The following is a 24011-nucleotide window of genomic DNA, read 5'->3' as shown; positions in this document are numbered from 1 at the left end:
TGATGGTAACTATCCTAAAACCAACATTAACAGAAATTCTTCTATAATTAGCATAACAAAACATTAATCACTACTAAATCTCCCACTTAACATTAGTCTGGCACAAAAAAACACATTATATTACACTTAATTTTAGCATTTACTCTCCCTTTCGAGTGCCATCAGCAAAGCATGCTAGGAAATCGACATCCCAGCCGTTTCAGTTAAACTTAAGTTTGTCTAAATTAAAAGAAATAATTTCATTAAGAACTCAGAACAATGAATCAGTTGAGTTAACTTAAAATATATCAGTTCTGTGAACTTGAAAGCAAAAGAAAGTGCTAAATACTCATAAAAGTTAATCTGACTGAACTAATTAGTTTAATTTAAAGGTGGGGTATGTAATTCTCTTTTTTGGCCATTTTTTCAAAATCACTTAAAATCCTATTCCTAACCCACTTACAGCCACTGAGTTAGAAGCACTGAAATAAAAATTAAGCAATTTAATCATCTGTGGAGCAGGCAGGACTCAAAAAACTCCAGCCAATCATTTCCAAGACCACCTAGAATCATTGGACAGTAAGTGTGTCAATCAATCGGTCGTACCATTGATTGGTCCATGTTATTTTAATGGGTGGAGTCAAAGGAAAGAAGGTAGGACCATTTGAGTTGTGTATTTTCAAAATCTACCGGCCGTTTTGCAAATCACATACCCCACCTTTAAGTTTGTCCTACTCAAACCAATTAAGTATTTTGAGCATTAGGGTTTACAGTGCAAACAAAGGGAATATATATGTTTGTTTCAACAAACCTGCTCTGTCCAAAATACACCATCCTGTAGGAATGACCCAAAGATGAAGTGATGCATTCTCTGATTGACGTTTTGTTGCACGGGTTCGCAGGCCTCCTCCCAAACATCCGCCCACGCTGCCGAAGCCTCCGCTCCCAGCCGGAGTGAAGTTCAGCAGCTGAGAGCCGGCGGAGGGATTTCGGCCCCTGGAGACACTCGCTTTTTGCACTATGAACCTCTGCGGGACACGTGGCGTGTCAGAGTCCTGATGTGAGGGGTGACCTTTGACCCCCGCGGTACTCTCCCTCTAAACGGTGCTATGAGTCCAAGCTCAGGTACATGTCACGCGTTATTTATGTCGGTTACGAGCGTCGTATTTATTTGAGCACAGTGCACTGTGGTTGACACTTTCTCAATCGTAGCAATCGGTGGTTCGCCCACGTTTACCTGATTGACCTTTTGTTGTTGTTGCTATTGTTGTTGTTCGGACCTTTTTCGACTGTGTACCAGCGGAGGAAAGAGAAGACGGGGTATCTGTGAACATGAACGCTAAACTGGACTGAAACCAGATTTAAATGGAAACGTGAATTGGGATTTGTACTTTGCTAATGGTTCTGAGTCTGTGATGTCTTTTGGTATATATGAAAAGGGCTTTTTTAACAATTTAATATGATTTAATAGCCATTTTTACGATCTATTTCAGACATGATTTAACCTGAATGCATGAAAATACTTTGATATGAGGTTGAATCTCACTCAAATATGTCCGGGTCACATTTCACCCCAAAGTAAAAGAAAAATTAATAAATTAAAATTTGCATTGAAAAAATAGCCTCTTTTTTTTACATTGTGACTTTTTAAAGTATTTTTCCCCTTATATTCTAATGACTGTAATACATCTGACTATTTTTATATATTTTTTTAATTCTAATTATTATCTATGTATTATCATTGATATATAGTCATTGTTAGTACAGTAAAAAAAATACTGTATATCATTAATGACAATCATCATAGATAATAAGTAAAAATATTAGTTTTAGATTATTTTTTTGTATTTAAATCAGAACAATCTAAAAGCAGTAAAATAAATACTATCATACAAACTATCATGGTGAATAAATATTACAGTTTAAAATGTATAATTATTATTTTTTGCTTTGCATTAATGAGATTTTGAGTGGAAATTACAATTGTCATGGAAATCTTAATATTCTTAAAACTGAGCCTCATTTTCTTTTAAAGACTAGTCAGCTTTATTATTATAATGCTTTATACAGTAGATAATAAACAGCAAAGTAACAGAATTAGTGCAAGTTGCTTTGGATTAAAGCGTCTGTTAAATTATTAAATGTAATGGTGCAAACTCAATTAAATATGAGGCTGATTTAAAAAGCATCTGTCGTTTTCAATATATCCAATATATAAATATATTTATGCTAAATAAAATAAAATATCTGTAAAATCATCAGGGCAAGATGATGTACTGTATTGCAATAATGAGAAGTTGTCTGGAAAATGTGCTTAAAATATCACAATGCAAACTATCATAAGGGTATTTAAAACAAGCTTTATTGTAAAAAAAAAAAAAAATTTTGATTTTGAGGTGAAATATGAGCCGGACATGTGCAGAGAGGATACAGTCCTGAATAATGTGCTGAATTCACTCCATTTCACGTATAAACGAGTCTTGTTTTCTTTTTTTGGTGAGGATGAAAACATTTGCAACACATTTTATGCACATTTGCAGCTTTTGTTGATTTCAAAGCTCGTGAGGACGATACACAGATGTTGTAATGCAGTTGTGTTCAGACGGTTCACACAGGAGATCTCAGCTTGGAGACCCGTAATAAGAGCACGTGTGTTTACTGGACAGATCGAGAGACACGGCGCTGATTTCATGACCATGATCCATATGCTCATATGTTCTGAAAATAGTTATGGTGCGGGGAAAAGATGAAATGAATTACATGAGGACTTTCTGTCTTACGACCTAAATAATGGAGCATTATAACGGGATTGTGGTTAATGAAAACTGACATATCCTTCTCTAAATATTCCCATAATCCCGTTGGTCTCCCTCAAACACGCTGCGGTCAGCGGGTCGGTGTCTCAGAGTTTCATGGGTGATTTGTCCGGGTAAATGAAAACACTGCACTAAGAGAAAAGGATGTGCATACATGATTTAAAAATGTTTGGTTTAGGAGTTATTATGGTCATGAGTTACTGGTCAGAATTAAAAATAAGTGCAAACTGGCTTTTCCTGTAACTCGCCTGTTTTCTGATCACTTTTTGAGAAACTACAACATCATAAACGGTTTAATTGAATAGCAAGAATGATAGTCTGGTGCACACTGATGAATAACAGACATAGTTATGAATAACAGAAATAGTTCAACAGTTATGAATCACAGAAATAGTTCAAGCAAACATTGGGTCCTGATGTTTTACCGAGAGTTTGAGACTCAAAAATATAAACACTGCTGGTCAAAAGTTTGGGGTTGGTAACATTTTTTTTTTTTTTTTTTAATATTTTTCTGCTCACCAGGGCTGTATTTATTTGATCAAAAATACAGTAAAAAGAGAAATATAATTTTTTTTTACAATTTAAAATAGCTGTTCTATTGTGGTAGACTGTACAATTTTAATTCCTGTGATCAAAGATGCATAATTGACCGTTTGCAAAGACCCACCCCCCTTAGTTACCCGCCCCACTGTTGCTATGCCAACTGACAAGCTACGCCGCTCTCACACACACACACCATGTTCTCACGCAGTGAAAAATACATCGCATAGCAGAGAGACACTGACAACACACACAGACCAGCTTACTTTTCGGTTATTTTTGATATTAAACAAAGTCTCACCTTTCGAATTTTAAAAGAAATGTAAACGATAAATAGCGTTTTGTGTCTCTTTAATGTGTGTGACAGATCGCTGTGTCGCCTCAGTTAAAGCCGCTCGTGAACCGATCATCTCTTCCTTCTAGTTCATTTATAGCATCAAAAAAACATGAATGAACATCAGAATGAATGTTGTTTTAACCTCAGAAAGACGTCAGTACACTCCGCTTCTCAAGCTCAAATCCTCACATGTTAATCTACTAACTCTCCTGACTGCTTTGTCGGACAAAATGGCGGATGGCGAAGTATGATTGGTCAGATCACCTGTCAATCAAACTCCCTGCGAAGGGTCAATTACTCCAGTCTTCAGTGTCACATGATCCTTCAAAAATCATTCTAATATGAGGATTTGCTGCTCAAGAAACATTTATGATTATTATCAGTGTTGAAAACAGTTGTGATGCTTTATATTTTTTGAGGAAAACATGATACATTATTTTCAGGATTCTTGAATGAATAGAAAGTTCATAGAACTGCATTTTTTTTTTAATCTTTTGTAACATTATAAATGTTTTTACTGTCACTTTTGATCAATTGAAGCATCCTTGCAGAATAAAAGTGTTAAAATCTTACTGACCCCAACGTTTTGAATGGTGGTGCGCTTTAATAAGAAATACTGCAAAATAGTTGAAATGGCTGGAAATACATAAATACGTTTGCGATATTTCACCGTCCATTGGCAGTTGATGTTTGGCACTGAAACTCTGAGCCATTTATGATCTCAAGCTTTGAGGCCTGTATACTGGACACCTAGTGCCATTATTCTCATTGTTTACATTGTAAATTCATCTTCTTTCACTGTATTAGCACGACATCTGAAGTGTCCTGTTGCCTTTTTACAGTTAAACCACACAGTGCATTACAGTCGACTGTTCAGATCTAGACGCTGGTTGATTATATGAAGATCACGTGTCTCTAGGTTAATGCCTTGCTTGTTTTAGTTATCATTATTATTCACTTTCAATCATGTTGTATCTCAGTAAATCTACTCATGTAACGTTCTTTTTATTCAGTGTCACGGGTGTAAACTGCTTTTTTTTAATGATAAATCTTCGATTAATCAAGAAATGTGAAATAAGATGCTGTACGTTGATGTCTGCAACACACAAATACGGTCGGCAGCGCTAGTAAAGTTGTTTATGAAACTCATTTGTGGTTCGTCTCATTTAGTCTCGGACTCTTCCAAAAACAGACTGATGATGTTCTGAAGGAAATGATAAAGAAATATAATCAATCATCTATATACTTGCACATGTTGTATCAGGAAGAATGGCGTTTACCTCTCTTTCAAATGCTTTGGCCATTTCCAGAGCGCTAACGCCAACCTAAACCCAGAGGAAGAGTCACAGATCAATCCACACAATCTGCTCATGACTAGAGAAAATTGTATTGCTCTTTAATAGCTCAGGAGACGTAATGCAGATTCATTTCAGTATTAAAATTTGTCTCACGTTTCTCCTGACTTTCATTCGTTGTTTTTTTTTTTTAAATGAATGTTTATATTAATCCCAAATGAGATCACTGTAAAACATTATCGTGATTTTAACGGTAAAAGACTGTAAAAATGCTACAGTGAAAAACTGTCAATTGGTTAATAGAAAGTTTCCTTACTATATATGGTAAATAACTGTGATAGATCTAGTGGTACATTTTATGTAATTTTTACAGGGTTTTTTTAAGTGAAAAAGAACTCGTATGAATTACATTGAAAAAACGTAAATTGACATTCCCACAATTCCCTGCGTGACACTTCAAATTTGATGTATTTTTTGTTGAAATAACTATGTTTCTTCATAGTTTTCTTAGTTTTTTTCTAATCAGTTATGTACATTAGGGTTTTACATTACATTTAATGTTGTTAAATTAATATTTATTGTATTTTTTTACTTTCATGTGTGTTATGATGGTGTTTAATGTTTGTGTGAATGACACTTCTATATATTAGTATTAACTTTCTAGTGGAAGAGCTGCTTGTGATGAGCTTTGATTGGTCATGTGACTCATCACTGCTGTGATTGGTGGTTGTCAGTGTATTACAATCGTACAAAACAGATATTAATACTTCAATAGGTCAGTAAATTAACATCATATCACATAATGAAATATGGTTTATTACTGTAAATTTTAAGTTAAGTCTGTAAAACCTAAAACGATGCTACCGTATTTTATATGGTATATTTCTGGCAACCACAGCTGCCGGTATTTTACCGTAAATTTAACGGATTTTTTTTTTTTTTTACAGTTATTAATCTCAAGATAGATATGAAGAGCAAATGGAGACTTTGAACTGAGATTTTTTTCAGAAGAGATTCAGTCTTCTGTGTGTTTGATCTGGGTTTGCGTATGGGAGGTTCTGACCTTGTTCTGGATGTTCGGATCGGCTCCTTTCTCCAGAAGCATTTTCACTAGATGCTCATAATTATTCAGCACAGCCACCTGGGAAATAAACATGTTTACACACATTATGTCTTTCAAATGAATGATCTTAATCACTATACGCATAAATGCATCCGCTAGCTTTATCACTCACATTAAACAATTTAAAACAAACATTTTTATATGGTAAATAAAAGAAGAACATCTTTGTTACTGTTAATCGATAGGAGACTGGGGCTAGTTGTCACATAGCTATCAGTTTTATTTGTGTACTGTAGTATTTGTTAATATTTTTTATTACAGCCTTCTCATTTTAATTCTTCAACGTACTTATATCTGCCAAGGCCAAATTTATAAATTTCTAATTATTTCTAATTTGTGTGTTAAGTTTTACATCTGATATTTATGTTTTATTTCACTTACTGAAAACTTTTAATTGCTTTAGCTTTTTAAATTTTAATATCTTTAGATTTAGTGAACAATAACAGCACTGCTAACATGGTTTTGAGTCAGATTTTATTATTTAATTTTTTCATAAGATAGAATAAAATATTTAAAACTACTACATTTTACATAAGACAGAATTAAATATTTTAAACTAATACATTATTCTCAAATAATTTTCACTAAACAGCAGGTTTCCCATTGGAACTTTTTTTCTTTCTTTTTTCCTACAATTCTGGCATTGTCTTGCAAGTTTGAGTTTATAACTCAAAATTTGGACTTTATCCCAGTTTCACAGACAAGGTTTAAACTAGTCCCAGATTAAAATGCATGTTTGAGGTGTTTGAACTGAAAGCAACTTGCACTGATATATCTTAAAATAAGTCAGTGCCATTGTTTTGTCTCAAGATGCACATCAGTAATGTGTTTTCTAAGGTACGATTATAAAACGCTACTTAAATGCCCTAATTGAAATAAGGTCTAATCCTGGTTTAGTCTAAGCTCTGTCTGTGAAACCAGGCCTATAAGTTTATATCTCACAATTCTGACTATTTTCTTGCAATTCCTGTATTCTTGTGAACTGCAATCTTTGTTCCTGGGCAATAAAGTTCAGTTTTCAACACAACAGAATTAGGCCTGTGTTTTTACAGGAGTTAACTTTCCAAAATAGACGTACAGAGAAATATGCACTTGATTAAAAGTGTGTCAACTAACTGTTAGTGGTTTATTAGATTGCGTTCAGACCATGAGTGGTGTTTTCCCGTCTCTGTCCTGCACATTAACATCCGCACCAGCACTGATCAACAGTGAAGCTACAGCCGTGTCTCCGGTCATGACCGACACGATCATGAGAGGCGTCCACAGGGCGCTGTCCTGCACGTCAGTCTGAGACACAACACAACGTTACGAGCAGTGAATCAGGCACATGATCATGTGAATGATGTTCTCACCTCGCACCCGTCCTGTATGAGGTACTGCAGGATGGGCAGGTGTCCCCCGACTGTGGCCCAGTGCAGAGCACAGCAGCTCGACCTGTCCCGAGAGCGCCAGGACGCCCCGCAGCTGCGCAGGAACTTCACCACGTCCAGGTGCCCGTGGAAACACGCGAACATCAGGCTGATCACCACACACACACACACACACACACACACACACACACGTTGGTGCAACTACATTATGAGGACTCTCCATAGGCGTAATGGTTTTTATACTGTACACACTGTATATTATATCCCCATACACTAACCCTATCCATAAACCTGCCCATCACAGGAAACATTCTGTATTTTAAAAATGTTAATAAAATAGTTTTTTATGTTTTTGAGCTATTTGAATTATGAGGACTCATGAAATGTCCTTATAAACCACATTTAAGTTGTAATACCAGTGAAATACACGTCATTATACAAATTTGTGTCCTCATAAATCACATAAACAAGAGCACACACACACACACACACACACAGGAGACCAACATGTTCATACTCGGACCCCAGTCAAATATTAGCCTACTGATAAATCCTCATGTGTCAATGGAGATTAATGTGGAAAATAATTAAAAAGGTAATTCCAACTTTTGTTTATAATTTTTGTTTACTTTTGTTTACAACGTTAATAATTATAAATTGAATTAATTTTTTCACAGTTCCGAGTTTCTGACTTTTACCTCGCAATTTCGAATTTATAACTTACAATTTTGACTTTTTTCTCGCAACTGCAAGTTTCTACCTCGCAATTCAGACATTATTTCTCACAAATTAAGTTTATAACTTGAAATTCTGACTTTTTTTTTTTTTTTGCAATTCCAAGATTGTAACTCACAAATGACTTCTTTCTCACAATTGCGAGTTTATATTTCACAATTCTGACTTGTTTACACTAATTAAAAGTCAGAATTGAGATATATAAACTTGGAATTGCAAGGAAAAATTTTCAGAATTGCTAGTTATTAACTAAAAAGTCACAATTCCCTTTTTTAGTGTATTGATTACCGTATACCTGAGAATCATTTTCCTTGACAGTAGTTCACTAATAATGTCTGATGTTGTTTCTGTCAGCTGTTAAGATTTTGTTTGATTCATTCAGAAAGTTCATTCACACACAGAATTTTTTCTACTGGTTTCTCGCATTGAAATACCAGGATAGCCAATACTTTATAATACAGAACACAGAAAGAGCGCCGGAGGAGGTGAGTATTTACCTAGAATTAGGAAACATAAGGTGGAAATGTCTTTTATCGTTTGACAGTGATGCAGATCTTTTATTTTACGGCTCTACTGTACGTAAAAGATAGTTTTAAAAGGTAATTTATATCCATAACAATATCCAGAAAAAGATTTAGAATTAAAGTCTAGAAATGCTACCGGTTCATAACATGAGAAATACACAAAAACTCACCTGTCTTTGCCACTGTTGTTTTTTTTGTTCACGTCTGCGCCATGATGCACTAAAATCTGAACTCCACTAGAAAACAAAACACAGGTGGATGGATGAATGGATGGATGGATGAATATATAGGGATGGAAGGATGAATAGATGAAAGGATGGATGGATGAATAGATAGGAATGGAAGGATTAATAGATGAAAGGATGGATGGATGGATGAATAGATGAAAGGATGGATGGATGGATGAATAGATGAAAGGATGGATGGATGAATAGATGAAAGAATGGATGGATGGATGAATAGATAGGGATGGATGGATGGATGAATAGATGAAAGGATGGATGGATGGATGAATAGATGAAAGGATGGATGGATGGATGGATGAATAGATAGGGATGGATGAATAGATGAAAGGATGGATGGATGGATGAATAGATAGGAATGGAAGGATGAATAGATGAAAGGATGGATGGATGGATGAATAGATGAAAGGATGGATGGATGAATAGATGAAAGGATGGATGGATGAATAGATGAAAGGATGGATGGATGGATGAATAGATGAAAGGATGGATGGATGGATGAATAGATGAAAGGATGGATGAATGGATGGATGAATAGATGAAAGGATGGATGGATGGATGGATGAATAGATGAAAGGATGGATGGATGAATAGATAGGGATGGATGAATAGATGAAAGGATGGATGGATGGATGAATAGATGAAAGGATGGATGGATGAAAGGATGGATGGATGAATAGATAGGAATGGATGGATAGGAATGGATGGATGGATGGATGGATAGGAATGGATGGATGGATGAATAGATAGGAATGGATGGATGGATGGATAGGAATGGATGGATGGATGAATAGATAGGAATGGATGGATGGATGGATGGATGGATGGATAGGAATGGATGGATGGATGAATAGATAGGAATGGATGGATGGATGGATAGGAATGGATGGATAGGAATGGATGGATGGATGAATAGATAGGAATGGATGGATGGATGGATGGATGGATGGATAGGAATGGATGGATGGATAGGAATGGATGGATGGATGGATGGATGGATGGATGGATAGGAATGGATGGATAGGAATGGATGGATGGATGGATAGGATAGGAATGGTGGGATGGATGGATGGAAGGATGGATGGATGGAAGGAAGGATGGATGGATAGAGTTTACCTAGTAAAGCCCCTCATTACGGCGATCATTAGAGGTGTAAAGTCCAGTCTGTCAGGAACGTCCACTGTGACTCTTCTACAAGAACACATCAACACAACACATCACATCCTCCTGCACAAGAGCATGTGACTGAGGGTCTCATTTGTTAAGGAGCAATCCCCAGATTCCCAGGGGAACCGGTTGAGGAATACTTCAGCAGAAGAAGTCTCACCGAGACGCCAGCACTCGCCGGAGCTCCACCTCATCACTCCTGAGGACAGCAGTGTGTAGATCCTTCCCGTTCAGAGGCTCCTCTGACCAAACACACACACACACACAACGTTAATAAATTATCAGATTTATTAACATTGAAGGACAACTTGTACATAGACTGCATGTATAGCACAATATTTACAGAACTGAACCTGATTTAATTAAAATGCATCATTATTCATCATTATAAATGCAGCATTCTTTCTTCAAAATTAAGGCACAGACAAACTGCAAATTAATGTTATTTTAATCTTAGTACATTGTTAACTGAGATTAAAATAATATTAATTTCACATTCATTTTGCTTTTAAAACTACTTCAGTCTTCCAAATACTTCAAAACTTTTCTGCCTAAGGTTTCTTAAGCAAACGTCAAATTTTAGTTTAGATTCCAAGTCATGTGTGATAATAAAATAAAGTCGCACGGGTATATTTGTGGCAATTGCCAACAATAGCTAAACCGTATGGGTCAAAATAATCGATTTTTCTTTTATGCCAAAAATCATTAGGATATTAAGTAAAGATCATGTTCTATGACGATATTTGGTAAATTTCCTACCGTAAAGTTATAAAACATGTAACAGCCTATTTTTGTGAGTGAATGCAGCACAATCGTGAACATAAATGAACAACTTTAAAGGAGATTTTCTCAATGTTTAGATTTTTTGCACCCTCAGATTCCAGATTTTCAAATAGTTGTCGACCAAATATTGTCCTATCCTAACAAACCACACAGGTGTTGTGCCAAATTTCGACCCCCTGCCAAATTATTACCCCCCTCGTTGAAGTCAGTACCTGATTGCCTAATCCTAACCCCACCCCTAATCCTAACCACACCCCTAATCCTAAACCTACCAATGCGAGAGGGTAATAATTTGGCACAACACCGGTAGTTAGCTACATCAATGGAATGTATTCAGATTTCAGATTATGTATAGACCTTATGTAGCCCCGCCCCTTTTCAGCTCGTTGTCTTTTGTCTTCCGGTCTGTATTTTCACAGCGATCTTGCGTATTTATGAATGAACGGCTCGTTTTAAAATCTTCCCGGTCTACTGACATTTGTTAAGACATCTCCTTCAAACATTACAATCCTCATGATAACTTTCGTTAACTTTACATGAAGTAAATCAATCCACTTTAAAAGCTAGTTACTCCTGGACAGCGATCCCATTGAAATACACAGAGCGACCGCAAAACGGAAGTTCAAAGACAATATTCTAAAGATGGCGGCGCCCTTGTTTCTCTGGCGCATAAGGTCTATAAATCTCAATTTAAAAATATAGCTGCAAGCAGCGATTACGGGCCCAAGCCGGTGGCACCGCCACCCTGGTGCCTTTAGTTACACTAAAGGCACCGGGCTGGCGCTGCCACCGGCTTGGGCCCTCCATCGCTGCTTGCAGCTATATTTATTTATATATATATATATATATATATATATATATATATATATATATAAAAAGCCGCCACCCCGTTGCCTTTCGGGTTCCTGTGCACGACGGGCAATAACGTAACCCCGCTTTGACTGTCGAGAAGAAGTCTGCTTTAGAGCTTGCATCAGTGTGAGTCTTTCTGCTCCCCTCCAAACACACACAGAAAAGGGGGGGGGCTGTCTGTGTGTGTGCCCTCCCTCCCTCCCCACACACACACACACACACACACACACACACACACACACACACAGAGAATGGCAGGGGGAACTCTGTCAGAGAGAGACAAAACCACATTCAAACCAAAATATCTGACTTCCTGTTGGTCGGAGTTAATGACTGTAAATGAGAAAGTTGTCCGGATCGATAAGCACAATTTACATACCGAGTTTTGTGACTGTAGGTAAAAATAACCCACCCACTTTAGTCAAAAGTATCTTGAAAGTAACACACTTCCTGCTGCCAGTTGGTGGCGCTATAACTTTGACTCACAATAGTCACATCCATGTGATAGCCCTCTTACAACAAACACACTGCTGAAGTTTCATCAAGATCAATAAATGTATGAAGACGTTATAACACATTGTGTTTTTCTTTTCTCGCCATAACTTCGTTTCCTCGCCACGGCCAAACCGTTCGAGATATCAAAAATCCGTCCGCAATTTACCGTCCTCAATGTCTTGACTTCATGCTGACCGAGTTTGGTGGCGATAGGATAATTTTTCTTGGACGAGTATATCAAATTCCAGGGGCATGCATTTTCATACAGCCCATAATAGCCGACTTCCTGTTGGACTGGCGTAAAACTTAGAGCACGAAAGTTGTTCGGCCCGATTAAATCTATATGTGTACCGAGTTTCATATTATTACATGCAAACGTGTTTGATATATGGACCAAGTTTTTCGGACCACGTTCAAGGGGGCGCTGTTGAGCTCCCCTGCCACGCCCGGGTACCAGCTTCAGCCCAGCCCTGATGGCCGCAGGTTCTGACCTGTGTGCAAAGTTTCAAGAGTTTTCGACCACGTTAAGGGCCCCAAAAGTGCCCGAGAAGTCCCACACAGCAGAGAAAGGGTTAAAATAAAGCCCCCCTCCTCTCTCACACACACAGACACTGAGAGAGACTGGCAAAATTCCCATCAAATCACATTCAAACCAAAATATCTGACTTCCTGTTGGTCGGAGCTAATGACTGTAAATTAGAAAGTTGTCCGGCTCGGGGAGATAAATATAAATACCGATTTTTGTTACTGTAGGTAAAACTAATACCCCATTTTTGACTAAAGGTGGCGCTACTGAGCCCCTCCACCGCGCCCGTTTCTGAAACTTCACACATGCCTAGTACCTAATAAATCTGATATGCATGTTGAGTTTCATGCAATTTGAAGCATGTTAAGAGCCTCAAATGCACCCAAAAAGAATATAAAAGTTTAAAGCGTTGCCATGGCAACAGTATTTAAGATATCAATAATTCTTTCACAGGTCTACATCTGCCGTGTGTTTACATTATACACATAAAGTTTGAAGCAAATCGGGTAAAAATAAGGGTGAATTCAAAGCATTTTGAAAGTGACACACTTCCTGCTGCCAGTTGGTGGCGCTATAACTTTGACTCACAATAGTCACATCCATGTGATCGGCCTCTTACAACGAACACACTGCTGAAGTTTCATCAAGATCAATTAATGTATGAGGATGTTATAACACACTTCCTGTTTCCAATATTCGCCATAAATTTGTTTCCTCGCCACGGTCAAAGCGTTCGAGATATCAAAAATCCCCTGGCAATTTTTCATCCTCCATGTCTTGACTTCATGCACACCGAGTTTCGTGGTGATTGGTTGAATCGTCTAGGAGGAGTATTTTAAATTCCATTGCATGTGTTTTTTAAACTACGCCAAATAGCCGACTTCCTGTTGGGCTGGGGTAAAAAGTCAGAGCACGAAGGATATATGAACCGATGAGATCTATAAGTGTACCGAGTTTCATATTATTCCACGCAAGCGTGTTTGATTTATGGACCAAGTTTTCGGACCGCGTTCCAGGGGGCGCTGTCGAGCCCTCCTGCCACGCCCGGGTACCAGCTTCAGTCCGGCTCTAATGGCCGCGGGTTCTGACATTTGTGCAAAGTTTCAAGAGTTTTTGAGCACGTTAAGGCCCCCAAAAGTGCCCAAAAGGTAGTAATATAATAATAATAATAAATAATAAATAATAATAATAAAGAAGAATAATCCGAAGGAAAACAATAGGGCCTTCGCCTTTTCAAGGCTTGGGCCCTAAAAATGTCATACAATAACACAGTGGTGAATGTGTTTAAGTAAGGTTGTGTGTCCTTACTGTCTGTTGAAGCAGAGATTGATGGGTAATACTCCTGCTGACCAGACGGCCACGTGACCTTCAGTCTGAATGTGTAAGTGGTTTTCGGTTCGAGATTCTCCACCGTGAAGCTTGTGTTGTATCCTCTAAACATGTCATAAACATTCAGAAAATACTGAACCAAAAACTGTTGCATGATCATCAGCTCAGCTTGTTAATGACTTTGTCATATTGTTTGCTTTATTTTGTATGGTATTTATTTATTTTCATTTGTGTTTTGGTAACGGAGGTCTTTTATTTTGGCGCTCACTCGCGTGAGCGGATATAATGCGCATATCCAAACTTTTCAGTATGGAACGAGACTCAGACATGCATGTCATGATGGCATGGTGTCCACGGTTTTGCAAGGAGTCTTAAAAGGATTTAGCTCCCGGTTTAAATGGAGAACAAGGTATGGTTAGACTTCCTGTTATCTGTACGATTTTGTTTTGATTTTTTTTTCTTTGTGTCAAACTTACTTGTTGGTTGTTGCTTTGTATGATGTTTTGGTATGTTTTAAGTCATTAATCTAATTCATTCGGTTTTTGTGTATGTTTATTAATTTTGGTGTTTTGTTTTCTTTTGTACAAGCTCTTACGTTGATTCTCAACGTGTCATGATGATGTAAAGCGTCTTATGGCGTTTGACGGTGCTTTTTATCTGTGACGACGGACCTCGAAATAAAGTGTGGGAATCATCAGTCGAAGAGTCGAAACCTTATTGAGCCGGGCAGCTACAGTAAGAGCTTGCCATCATCGCCACACCGCTGTGTTGCCTCAAGGAACGCCGTGGTCGAAGGAGGAACTTTGATATCGGCGCGCGCGTTGTGGACTAGGTGATTGCATGGATTAAGTTTCAAGTGAAGTTCCAGCGGACGGCTCGACAAATCTATGGGAAGCAGTTGGACTGATTAATGAACTAAACAGAAGTGAGCAGTTTCAAATTGTTCGGTGGATCGCAGTGAGTACCAAAGGCAAAGAAATGAAATTAATTCCAAAGACATCTTTTCTCATTCATTTTACATGATTTAAAAGGTTGATGGACATTGTTGCGTGTAAATCACCTACTGATGGACTAAAGTGCATTGAATGAGCCTCACGTTTAAGAGAAATGTTAAATGTGAATAATGTTATGTAATTGGTGAACTGCAGACATATAAGAAAAATGTTAGAATCAGATGCAGGGGCAAAAGGGGCAGAGATGGAAGCTGATAGCCATCATGCAGGAACCCAAAGTGAGAGTGCACGTCGTTCAAAGCGCACGCCTGTTCCTACTGAAAAAATGTTAGCGTATCAGCAGGAAGGGCTGCAAAAAAAGGAGAAAAAGGTTGTATCTTTATATAATCAATGGAAAATAGAAGCTCGTAGTGCACGTGAGCACCTTAAATCAGATGCGCTAGTGACTCAGCTAGCTATTCTGGTTGACACTTTGGAAGAGGCCAAAAACAAAGTTTTGAGTGCGTACAATGACGTTAGAGAGCGTGAATCACCTACTATTGAAATGAGGAGAAAAATGGACGCTTGTGAAGCAGTTACAGCCGACATCACTAAAATAATTTATGAAAGAATAACGGGTTTAGATGATTTTGATGGTGAAAGAGAGAGAAGCCGTCTTCGTACCTTATTAGACCATCAATATGCCCATTCAATCTTTGGTTCAACCGCCTCACGAGTTAGTCGGAAAGCTAGTAATCACTCCAGTCATCACTCTGTTGTATCAAGTTTAGAAGCCAAACGTGTAGACGCCGCAGCAGAAGTGGCAGCTAAGCAAGCTGCATACAACGTTCTATTAGAAGAATCAGAGCAAAGGGAAAAGATAAAGCAGTTGGAAGAACGACATAAAAGGGCTGTTGACGTCGAGTTGAAGGAACTAGAACAAATTCAAGCACAAAGACATCTGAAAGCAGCTCAAGCTAAACTAGAAGTCTACAATCAAGAGATTGATAAAGAAAAGACTAATTTGTCCCAAGAATGTAGTAGCGCAAGCGAATCCGATTCCGATTTCTCTCAAATAAATGTGAAAAGGCAAGAAACGTTTCAAAGGGTGCATCATAAATTTAAAAGGGAGAGAGTTAAAGCATCAGCGACTGACGCTACTCTTCTTGTTCAAGCATTCCAAGATGGCCTGACCATGAGCAAGCTGCCAGTGCCAGAGCCTCCTGTTTTTGATGGTGACCCCATTCATTTCATTGAGTTTAAGCAAACCTTTGCAGCGCTTATTGACAAGAAAACTCTTTCTCCTGCTGATAAGATGTTTTATCTCAAGAAATATGTGAGTGGTCCTGCTAGAAAGGCTTTAGAAGGAACTTTCTTCAGAACCGATGATGAAGCCTATCAAGATGCGTGGGGCAGACTGAACAATCGTTATGGCCAACCATTTGTGATACAAAAAGCGTTCAGAGAAAGGCTGGCAAGCTGGCTTAAAATTCACCCCAAGGATGCCATTGGTCTTCAAACTTTCTCTGACTTCTTAAATGCATGCCAAAGTGCCATGCCACATGTCAAAGGTCTTCACATTTTAAATGATTACCAAGAAAATCAGAAACTTGTGCTGAAATTACCTGATTGGGCAATTGGCAGATGGAATCGTCAAGTCACCCGATCTCTTTCTGAAAATCACGAGTATCCCACTTTTAAAGAATTTGCTGCCTTTGTGTCTACTGAAGCAGAGGTTGCTTGCAACCCAGTTACCTCGTTTTATGCTCTTCATGTTGCAGAACCTGTCACTGGAAAGGCCAATCTGAAAGAGACCACGAGAAACAGAGTAAGAGTTTTCACCACTCAGACGAACGTCGAGAGTCGAAAGGCGGCCAAACCAGCGAATAAAATTCTGTGTATACTTTGCCAGAGAGACAACCACCAACTTGACAGCTGTTTCAGTTTTCTCAGCAAACCATTAGAAGAGCGACGAAAGTTTATCCAAGAGAAGAGGCTTTGCTATGGATGCTTGAAGTCTGGTCACAATGCAAGAGAGTGTCGTTATCGTCTCACTTGTAATGCCTGCAAAAGGAAGCATCCGACTAGTCTACATGATGACAATTTTGTGAAAATGGTAAGGACTTTATCTTCTGCTGTTCCGACTCAAAACGATCCTGATAGGACGATGAATGCAGTGGCCTTGAGTGTAAATGGGGAAGAGCGAAATGCGTATACTTCAATGATTGTACCTGTCTGGGTATCTGTGAAGCAAAATCCAAGTTGTGAGAAACTGGTGTATGCGCTGTTGGATTCACAGAGTGATACTACGTTTATTGACAAAGGAGTGACTGATGCTCTACAGGCAACGACGTTTCCAGTTAAACTGAAGCTTACCACCATGCTGGGAAAAGACACTATTCTGCAGAGTGAAAGAGTACCAGGACTTCAAGTGAGAGCATACAAGTCTGGTGATTATATTAATTTACCACCTACTTACACCAAAGACTGCATACCGGTTAATCGTAGTCACATTCCTACTTGTGAAGTCGCTAAAAACTGGAATCATCTTACAGTCATTGTGGATAAGATACCCCCATTGCAGGACTGTGATGTTGCTCTTTTAATAGGCTACAATTGTTCAAGGTCAATGACACCCAGAGAAGTAATAGCAGGAGGAGATGATGAACCCTACGCTATTCGGACGGACTTAGGATGGAGTATAGTGGGTTGTTCTTCACCATACTCTGCTCTGCCTGGAGTCAGTAGATTGTGTCACCGCATTGCGGTCAAGGAGCTTCCTTCCATCACACCAGGTGATGTCATTCGTGTCCTTGAGAGTGATTTTAAAGATACTGAAGAAGAGAGCGCAAAGATTTCCCAGGATGATGTTCTTTTTCTTGAGAAGTTAAAGGAAGGTATACGGAGGAATGTTCATGGCCATTATCAAATGCCGCTTCCTTTTAAACTGAGACCCAACTTGCCAAGCAATAAAAAATGTGTTATGGTCAGACTCGACCATCTCAAGAGAAGAATGACGAAGGATGAGTTGTATAAGAAACGGTACAATGAATTCATGAGTGAAATCTTGCAGAGAGGAGACGCTGAGGAGGTATATCACGATGGCAAGGAAGGAGAGATATGGTACTTACCTCATCACGGTGTTTTCCATCCGAAGAAGGCAGATAAATTGCGTGTGGTCTTCGATTGCTCTGCAAGATATGCAGGTTACTCCTTAAACGATCACTTACTTCAAGGTCCTGATTTGATAAACAGTTTAAATGGAATCTTAATTCGATTTCGTCAACACCCCATCGCACTCATGTGTGATGTAGAGAAAATGTACCATCAGTTTCATGTCAACGAATCTGATCGAGACTTTCTGCGCTTCCTATGGTGGAAGGATGGCAATCTTAACCACCCCGTGAGTGAATTCCGCATGAAAGTTCATCTCTTTGGTGCAATTTCATCCTCCGGGTGTGCAAATTATGGCTTGAAACATCTTGCAACGGAAAACAGCGAACTGTATCCACTAGGTTCACAGTTTGTGATAAGAAACTTCTATGTGGATGACGGAGTGATCAGTGTAGAAAATGCTGAAGAAGCTATTAAAGTTGCAGATGAGGCACGAAAGCTCTGTGCTATAGGTGGTCTACGGCTCCACAAATTTGTGTCAAATAGCAAAATAGTGCTGGAAGGCATTCCCACTTCAGAGAAGAGTCCTGACATGAAAAATTGTGACCTTTCATTTGATGAGCTACCCTTGGAAAGAACTCTTGGGATACAGTGGGAAAGAGAATCGGACTGTTTCAAGTTCAAAGTTCAGTTGAAAGATCAACCTGTTACTCGACGTGGCATCTTGTCTACTGTTGCTTCCGTTTATGATCCTTTGGGACTGATTGCACCTGTGCTGTTGAGTGGAAAAGGAATACTGCAGGATGTGTGTAAGCGTGGCAGCGGATGGGATGACCTTCTTTCAGATGAACTTAATCTAAGGTGGGAGCGATGGAGACAAGAGTTAAACCATCTGCAGAGAATAGATGTACCGCGAACATATGCACCATCTGGTTTTGGAAAAGCTGTTCGAGTTGAATTGCATCACTTCTCTGACGCTAGTGCCCATGGATATGGTCAATGTTCATATTTGAGACTCAAAAATGAGGAAGGAGACATTCGTTGCGCACTGGTGATGGCAAAATCAAGAGTTGCACCTCTTAAAATTACAACAATCCCCAGATTAGAGTTAACGGCTGCCGTTATTTCCGTCAAAGCAAGCAGTGTGCTCAAGAGAGAATTAGACTATACTGTTTTTGAGGAGACGTTTTGGACAGACTCCAAAGTAGTACTGGGATACATAAGTAATGAAGCACGCAGATTTCATACTTTCGTCGCTAATCGCGTACAACGAATACATCTCAGTACAACTCCCCAGCAGTGGAGGTATGTTCCAACGGAGGAGAACCCTGCTGATCATGCATCAAGGGGTTTGACCGCGAAGGAGTTACTCACCTCAAACTGGTTCACCGGCCCTAAGTTCTTGTGGGACAAAGAAACATCTGCATTAGAAGAACATGTTCCTGAACTTCTGCTTGGAGATCCAGAGGTAAAACTATGTTATACTTTGAAGACTAATTGCACAAAAAATCCGAGCTTGATAGATCTTCTTTTAAAGTTTTCTTCCTGGTCGAAAGCAATCAGAGCGGTGGCTCGTCTTCTAAGGAGAGCTAATAAAGACAAATCTAACCATCTCAGTACTGTGTCTGAGCGACAAAGGGCAGAACTTCATGTAATAAAATGTCTGCAAGACAGTTCCTACGAAGATGATCTGAGAGAGATAAAGAGTGGAAAAGGTGTCTCGTCTCGCAGTACATTGTACGCTCTCGACCCTTTCATGGATGAAGATGGTGTGATGCGGGTGGGAGGTAGACTTTGCCATTCAACCTTTCCAGACTCTGTGAAACATCCCATAGTAATTCCAAGAAATCATCGGATCACAGAAATGATTGTCACTCACTTTCACAACAAAGTTGCGCACCAAGGGAAAGGATTCACTGTGAATGAGATAAGATCTAATGGATTTTGGATACCAGGAATTAAAAGAATTGTGACAGCCTGTATTAGGAGCTGTATTGTTTGCAGAAAGCACAGGCGACCTGTTGAAGAACAGAGAATGGCTGACTTTCCCATGGAGAGAGTGGTTCCATCACCTCCATTTACATTTACTGGTATGGACTGCTTTGGCCCATTCTCTATCAAGCAGAACAGAAGTATCCATAAACGGTATGGTCTTCTTTTTACTTGTTTCAGTTCCCGTGCTATACACATTGAGATGCTTACTGATATGACGGCAGATTCTTTCATCAACGCTTTGCGTTGTTTTATTGCCATAAGGGGTACTGTGCAGCAGATAAGGTCCGATCAAGGGAGTAACTTTGTGGGAGCAAAAAACGAGTTGAAAAATGCACTTAAGGAAATGGATGTGGAAAGAGTGAAAACCTTCTTATCAGAGAAGCAGTGCGAATTCACCTTCAATGCACCACATGCAAGTCATGCCGGTGGCGTGTGGGAACGTCAAATTAGAACAGTAAGATCTGTACTAAACGCCACTCTTGCACTTCATCCAGGAAGGTTAAATGATTCTTCTTTGCGGGCTTTTTTGTATGAAGCGATGGCCATTGTGAATAGTAGACCGCTTACTGTTGATTGTCTGACTGATCCTCAAAGTCTAGCACCTATCACTCCAAATCATCTGCTGACGTTAAAGTCAACGACTGCTTTGCCTCCACCAGGAAATTTCGTCAGAGAGGATGTATTTGCACGGAAAAGATGGAGACATGTGCAGTATTTGGCGGAGCAATTTTGGAGTCGCTGGCGCACAGAATATCTTGCCAATATAACCGCCCGACAGAAGTGGAACGTGTCTAAGAGAAATCTTCAAGTTGATGATCTTGTTATTGTCAAAGAAGAAGGAATGCCTAGGAACGAATGGAGGCTTGGCAGAGTAAAGGAAGTCATTTCTAGTGACGATGGGCTTGTGAGAAGAGCCCAGATTCTTCTGGGGGACCCGAAGCTTAATGCAAAGGGCGAGCGTATTAACAAACCGTCCATAATTGAAAGACCAGTGCAGAAACTAATTTTATTAATGGAGGGACATTAGTGTTTTTGTATTTGAAAGTTTTGTATGAGATTTGAAAGGTCCAAAGAGTATCATTTTAATTTTTTCTGAACTCATGGTTTAGAATTTTTAATGTTGTTTGAGGTCGTATTGTAAAAAAAAAAAAAAAAAAGGGGAAATTATTCGTGCTTGTACATTTGGTGTGAGATTTGCACTCATAATTTGGTGGGAGTGTTAATGACTTTGTCATATTGTTTGCTTTATTTTGTATGGTATTTATTTATTTTCATTTGTGTTTTGGTAACGGAGGTCTTTTATTTTGGCGCTCACTCGCGTGAGCGGATATAATGCGCATATCCAAACTTTTCAGTATGGAACGAGACTCAGACATGCATGTCATGATGGCATGGTGTCCACGGTTTTGCAAGGAGTCTTAAAAGGATTTAGCTCCCGGTTTAAATGGAGAACAAGGTATGGTTAGACTTCCTGTTATCTGTACGATTTTGTTTTGATTTTTTTTCTTTGTGTCAAACTTACTTGTTGGTTGTTGCTTTGTATGATGTTTTGGTATGTTTTAAGTCATTAATCTAATTCATTCGGTTTTTGTGTATGTTTATTAATTTTGGTGTTTTGTTTTCTTTTGTACAAGCTCTTACGTTGATTCTCAACGTGTCATGATGATGTAAAGCGTCTTATGGCGTTTGACGGTGCTTTTTATCTGTGACGACGGACCTCGAAATAAAGTGTGGGAATCATCAGTCGAAGAGTCGAAACCTTATTGAGCCGGGCAGCTACACAGCTGTCTGGTGCATTTACAGGAGAACTCATTTAAAGGTCCTCTATAGTAAATCAGAAATTAAAATATCCATAATAAACCCACCCTCAAGCTAGGTGTATATGTATTCTTCTCCAGCCAAACACATCAATGTTATATTAAAACTAGGGCTGTCAAAAGATTAATCGTGATTAATCGCATCCAAAATAAAAGTTTGTGTTTACATAATATATGTGTGTGTGTAGCCTACTGTGTATAATTATTAATATATATAAAAACACACACAATCATGTATATATTTAAGAAAAATTGGTTATATTTATATATAAAATATATATAATATAAATTATATAAATGTATATACAGTATATAAATGCAATTATTCCTTAAATATATACATGAATGTGTGTGTATTTATAATAATTCTACACAGTATACACATATATATTATGTAAACACAAACTTTTATTTTGGATGCGATTAATCACGATTCATCTTTTGACAGCCCTAATTAAAACACATCCTGGCTCTTCCAAGCTTTATAATGGGAGTGAATGGTACCGAAGCCCAAAAAAGCACATCCATCCATCATAAAAGTAATCCATATGGATCCAGGGGGTTAATAGATGAAAGTATTAAAACATTAATATTTATAACTTTATAAACTATAATCACTGGCTTCTGGTAATGGCCGTACGCAAGTCTAGGGCTGCGTTCCTGTCCACTTTTAGACACGCACTTGGGAACTTCCCTAAGCACTTCCCCTCGGGGGAATCCCTGCCGCCATTGTGAAGTGGGTTCCACATCGAGGGAAGTTTATATGGACAGACCCTTGTTCCCTCGATTTTGACAGAGGGAGCAAGTCTACTTCATATGTACACTTCAGGCACCTTTATGTCCCACAATGCAGTACGATTGTGACGTCACCACCACAGATCTCGTCTAATCACCACCACAACAAACATGATATATCAATTATAATTGTTTTACTATTTAAAACAACCCAAGCTCACCAGTACATTTGGATGCTGTATTAAACTGGTCGGGTCAGAGGTCACTCTTCCGCAGGAACTATTATGTACTGATGTTACCCGGAAGCCAGTGATTATAGGTTGTAAAGTTATAAATATGGATATTTTTCTTACAGAAATGCATCGCTTCGCTTCAGACGGCCTTAATGGGCCGTATGGATTACTTTTATAATGGATTTTGGGCTTAGAACAGTCTATTCACTCCCATTATAAAGCTGGGAAGAGCCAGGATATTTGAAAGAAGAAAGTCATATACTCAAGATTGCTTGAGGGTAAGTAAATTATGGGATAATTTTTGGGATAATAATATAATAATAACCCTTTACATTGGTCTGTTATGTGCAGGCCTCACTTGTGTATCTCTTTATATGAGTGTTTTCTGGGGTTCTTCTGTTCCAGGACGAAGCAGGTCCAGTAGTCCGGGTCGGGCCATCTCGTCCAGATGAGCTCAATGCTGTGATGACTCACCTGTCCTGCGGTCAGAACCACACCTGGACACGCGGAGGAATGGCAATGTGATCATCATGAGCGTCACGTGGAACATTCGACCACTAGACGGCGCCAAAAAGACAAATGACTGGAGTTGGGGCTGAATTATTTAACGTTATATTATTTCCCTAATTATTAATCTGAGTGATTAACCATTTAATTTTCTTTAAAAACTTTATAATAAACTAACATATTCTCTTATAATAAATATTACATATTTTATACTTTCTTATTTCTGTTTCAACCTATTTTTTAAAAATAGTTTATTATTATTATTGTAATAGTTTATTTATATTTTATATTTCTGTATATTTTTAATTTAATTAAAATATAATCGCCTATAATATTTTTTTATGTATTTATTTGGTATAGGCCTACTATTCATTTATTTACTTAATTGAATTAAATACATTATTTATTTATTTAATTATTATATTTTCTGTACGTTAACATTATTAAGCCTTAACAGTTTTAACTGGCGAGCTGAACATATCTAGACATTATGCAACTACAAAAGGAGTAACTAGAAATATGGTCAAATGCATATTACCTGCAGGATCCATTGGCAATATGAATC

The 24011-nt window shown here is 38.4% G+C and overlaps 3 protein-coding genes across 7 annotated transcripts in view; 2 read left to right on the top strand and 1 right to left on the bottom strand.

Annotated features, from left to right (window-relative positions):
• The window catches only part of adam12a (ADAM metallopeptidase domain 12a), a 103237-nt gene extending 100890 nt beyond the window's left edge, over positions 1 to 2347 (top strand). For 3 of the 4 annotated variants that reach the window (XM_079594518.1, XM_079594517.1, XM_079594519.1), the window contains one exon: positions 882 to 2347. In XM_079594518.1, coding sequence (XP_079450644.1) covers positions 882 to 951 — 70 coding nt within the window. In that variant the 3' untranslated portion in view covers positions 952 to 2347. The remainder of the gene's footprint in view (positions 1 to 881) is intronic. The other variant, XR_013795590.1, reaches the window with a different exon arrangement.
• Positions 2348 to 4751: 2404 nt separating this feature from the next.
• fank1 (fibronectin type III and ankyrin repeat domains 1) lies at positions 4752 to 23997 on the bottom strand (the record flags this gene model as incomplete). Its single annotated transcript, XM_079594372.1, has 11 exons — positions 4752 to 4876; positions 4953 to 4997; positions 6031 to 6108; positions 7237 to 7377; positions 7443 to 7608; positions 8890 to 8955; positions 10078 to 10152; positions 10289 to 10370; positions 14093 to 14217; positions 23298 to 23436; positions 23985 to 23997. 11 exons carry the CDS (start codon positions 23995 to 23997, stop codon positions 4835 to 4837), a joined length of 972 nt encoding a protein of 323 aa, XP_079450498.1. The 3' UTR covers positions 4752 to 4834.
• LOC306989896 (uncharacterized protein) lies at positions 14299 to 21921 on the top strand. 2 transcript variants are annotated; one of them, XR_013795766.1, is made up of 3 exons: positions 14299 to 14522; positions 14702 to 21610; positions 21789 to 21919. XR_013795766.1 is itself a non-coding variant. In XM_079595962.1 (2 exons), exon 2 carries the CDS (start codon positions 15275 to 15277, stop codon positions 21179 to 21181), a length of 5907 nt encoding a protein of 1968 aa, XP_079452088.1. In that variant the 5' UTR covers positions 14299 to 14522; positions 14702 to 15274; the 3' UTR covers positions 21182 to 21921. The 2 variants fall into 2 exon arrangements, 1 of the variants encoding a protein (XP_079452088.1); XM_079595962.1 differs by having other exon boundaries at positions 14702 to 21921.
• Positions 23998 to 24011: the final 14 nt, after the last annotated feature.

The sequence above is a fragment of the Phoxinus phoxinus genome (genome assembly GCF_949152265.1).
Source record: "Phoxinus phoxinus genome assembly, chromosome: 21".
NCBI lineage: Eukaryota > Metazoa > Chordata > Actinopteri > Cypriniformes > Leuciscidae > Phoxinus > Phoxinus phoxinus.
The sequence above is the reverse complement of the archived record's forward strand: the minus strand, read 5'-3'. Positions and strand labels throughout refer to the sequence as shown.

Bases quoted from the DNA above. Each gene is read 5' to 3' on its own strand.
- LOC306989896 (XM_079595962.1), top strand. From the start codon at position 15,275: ATGTTAGAATCAGATGCAGGGGCAAAAGGGGCAGAGATGGAAGCTGAT.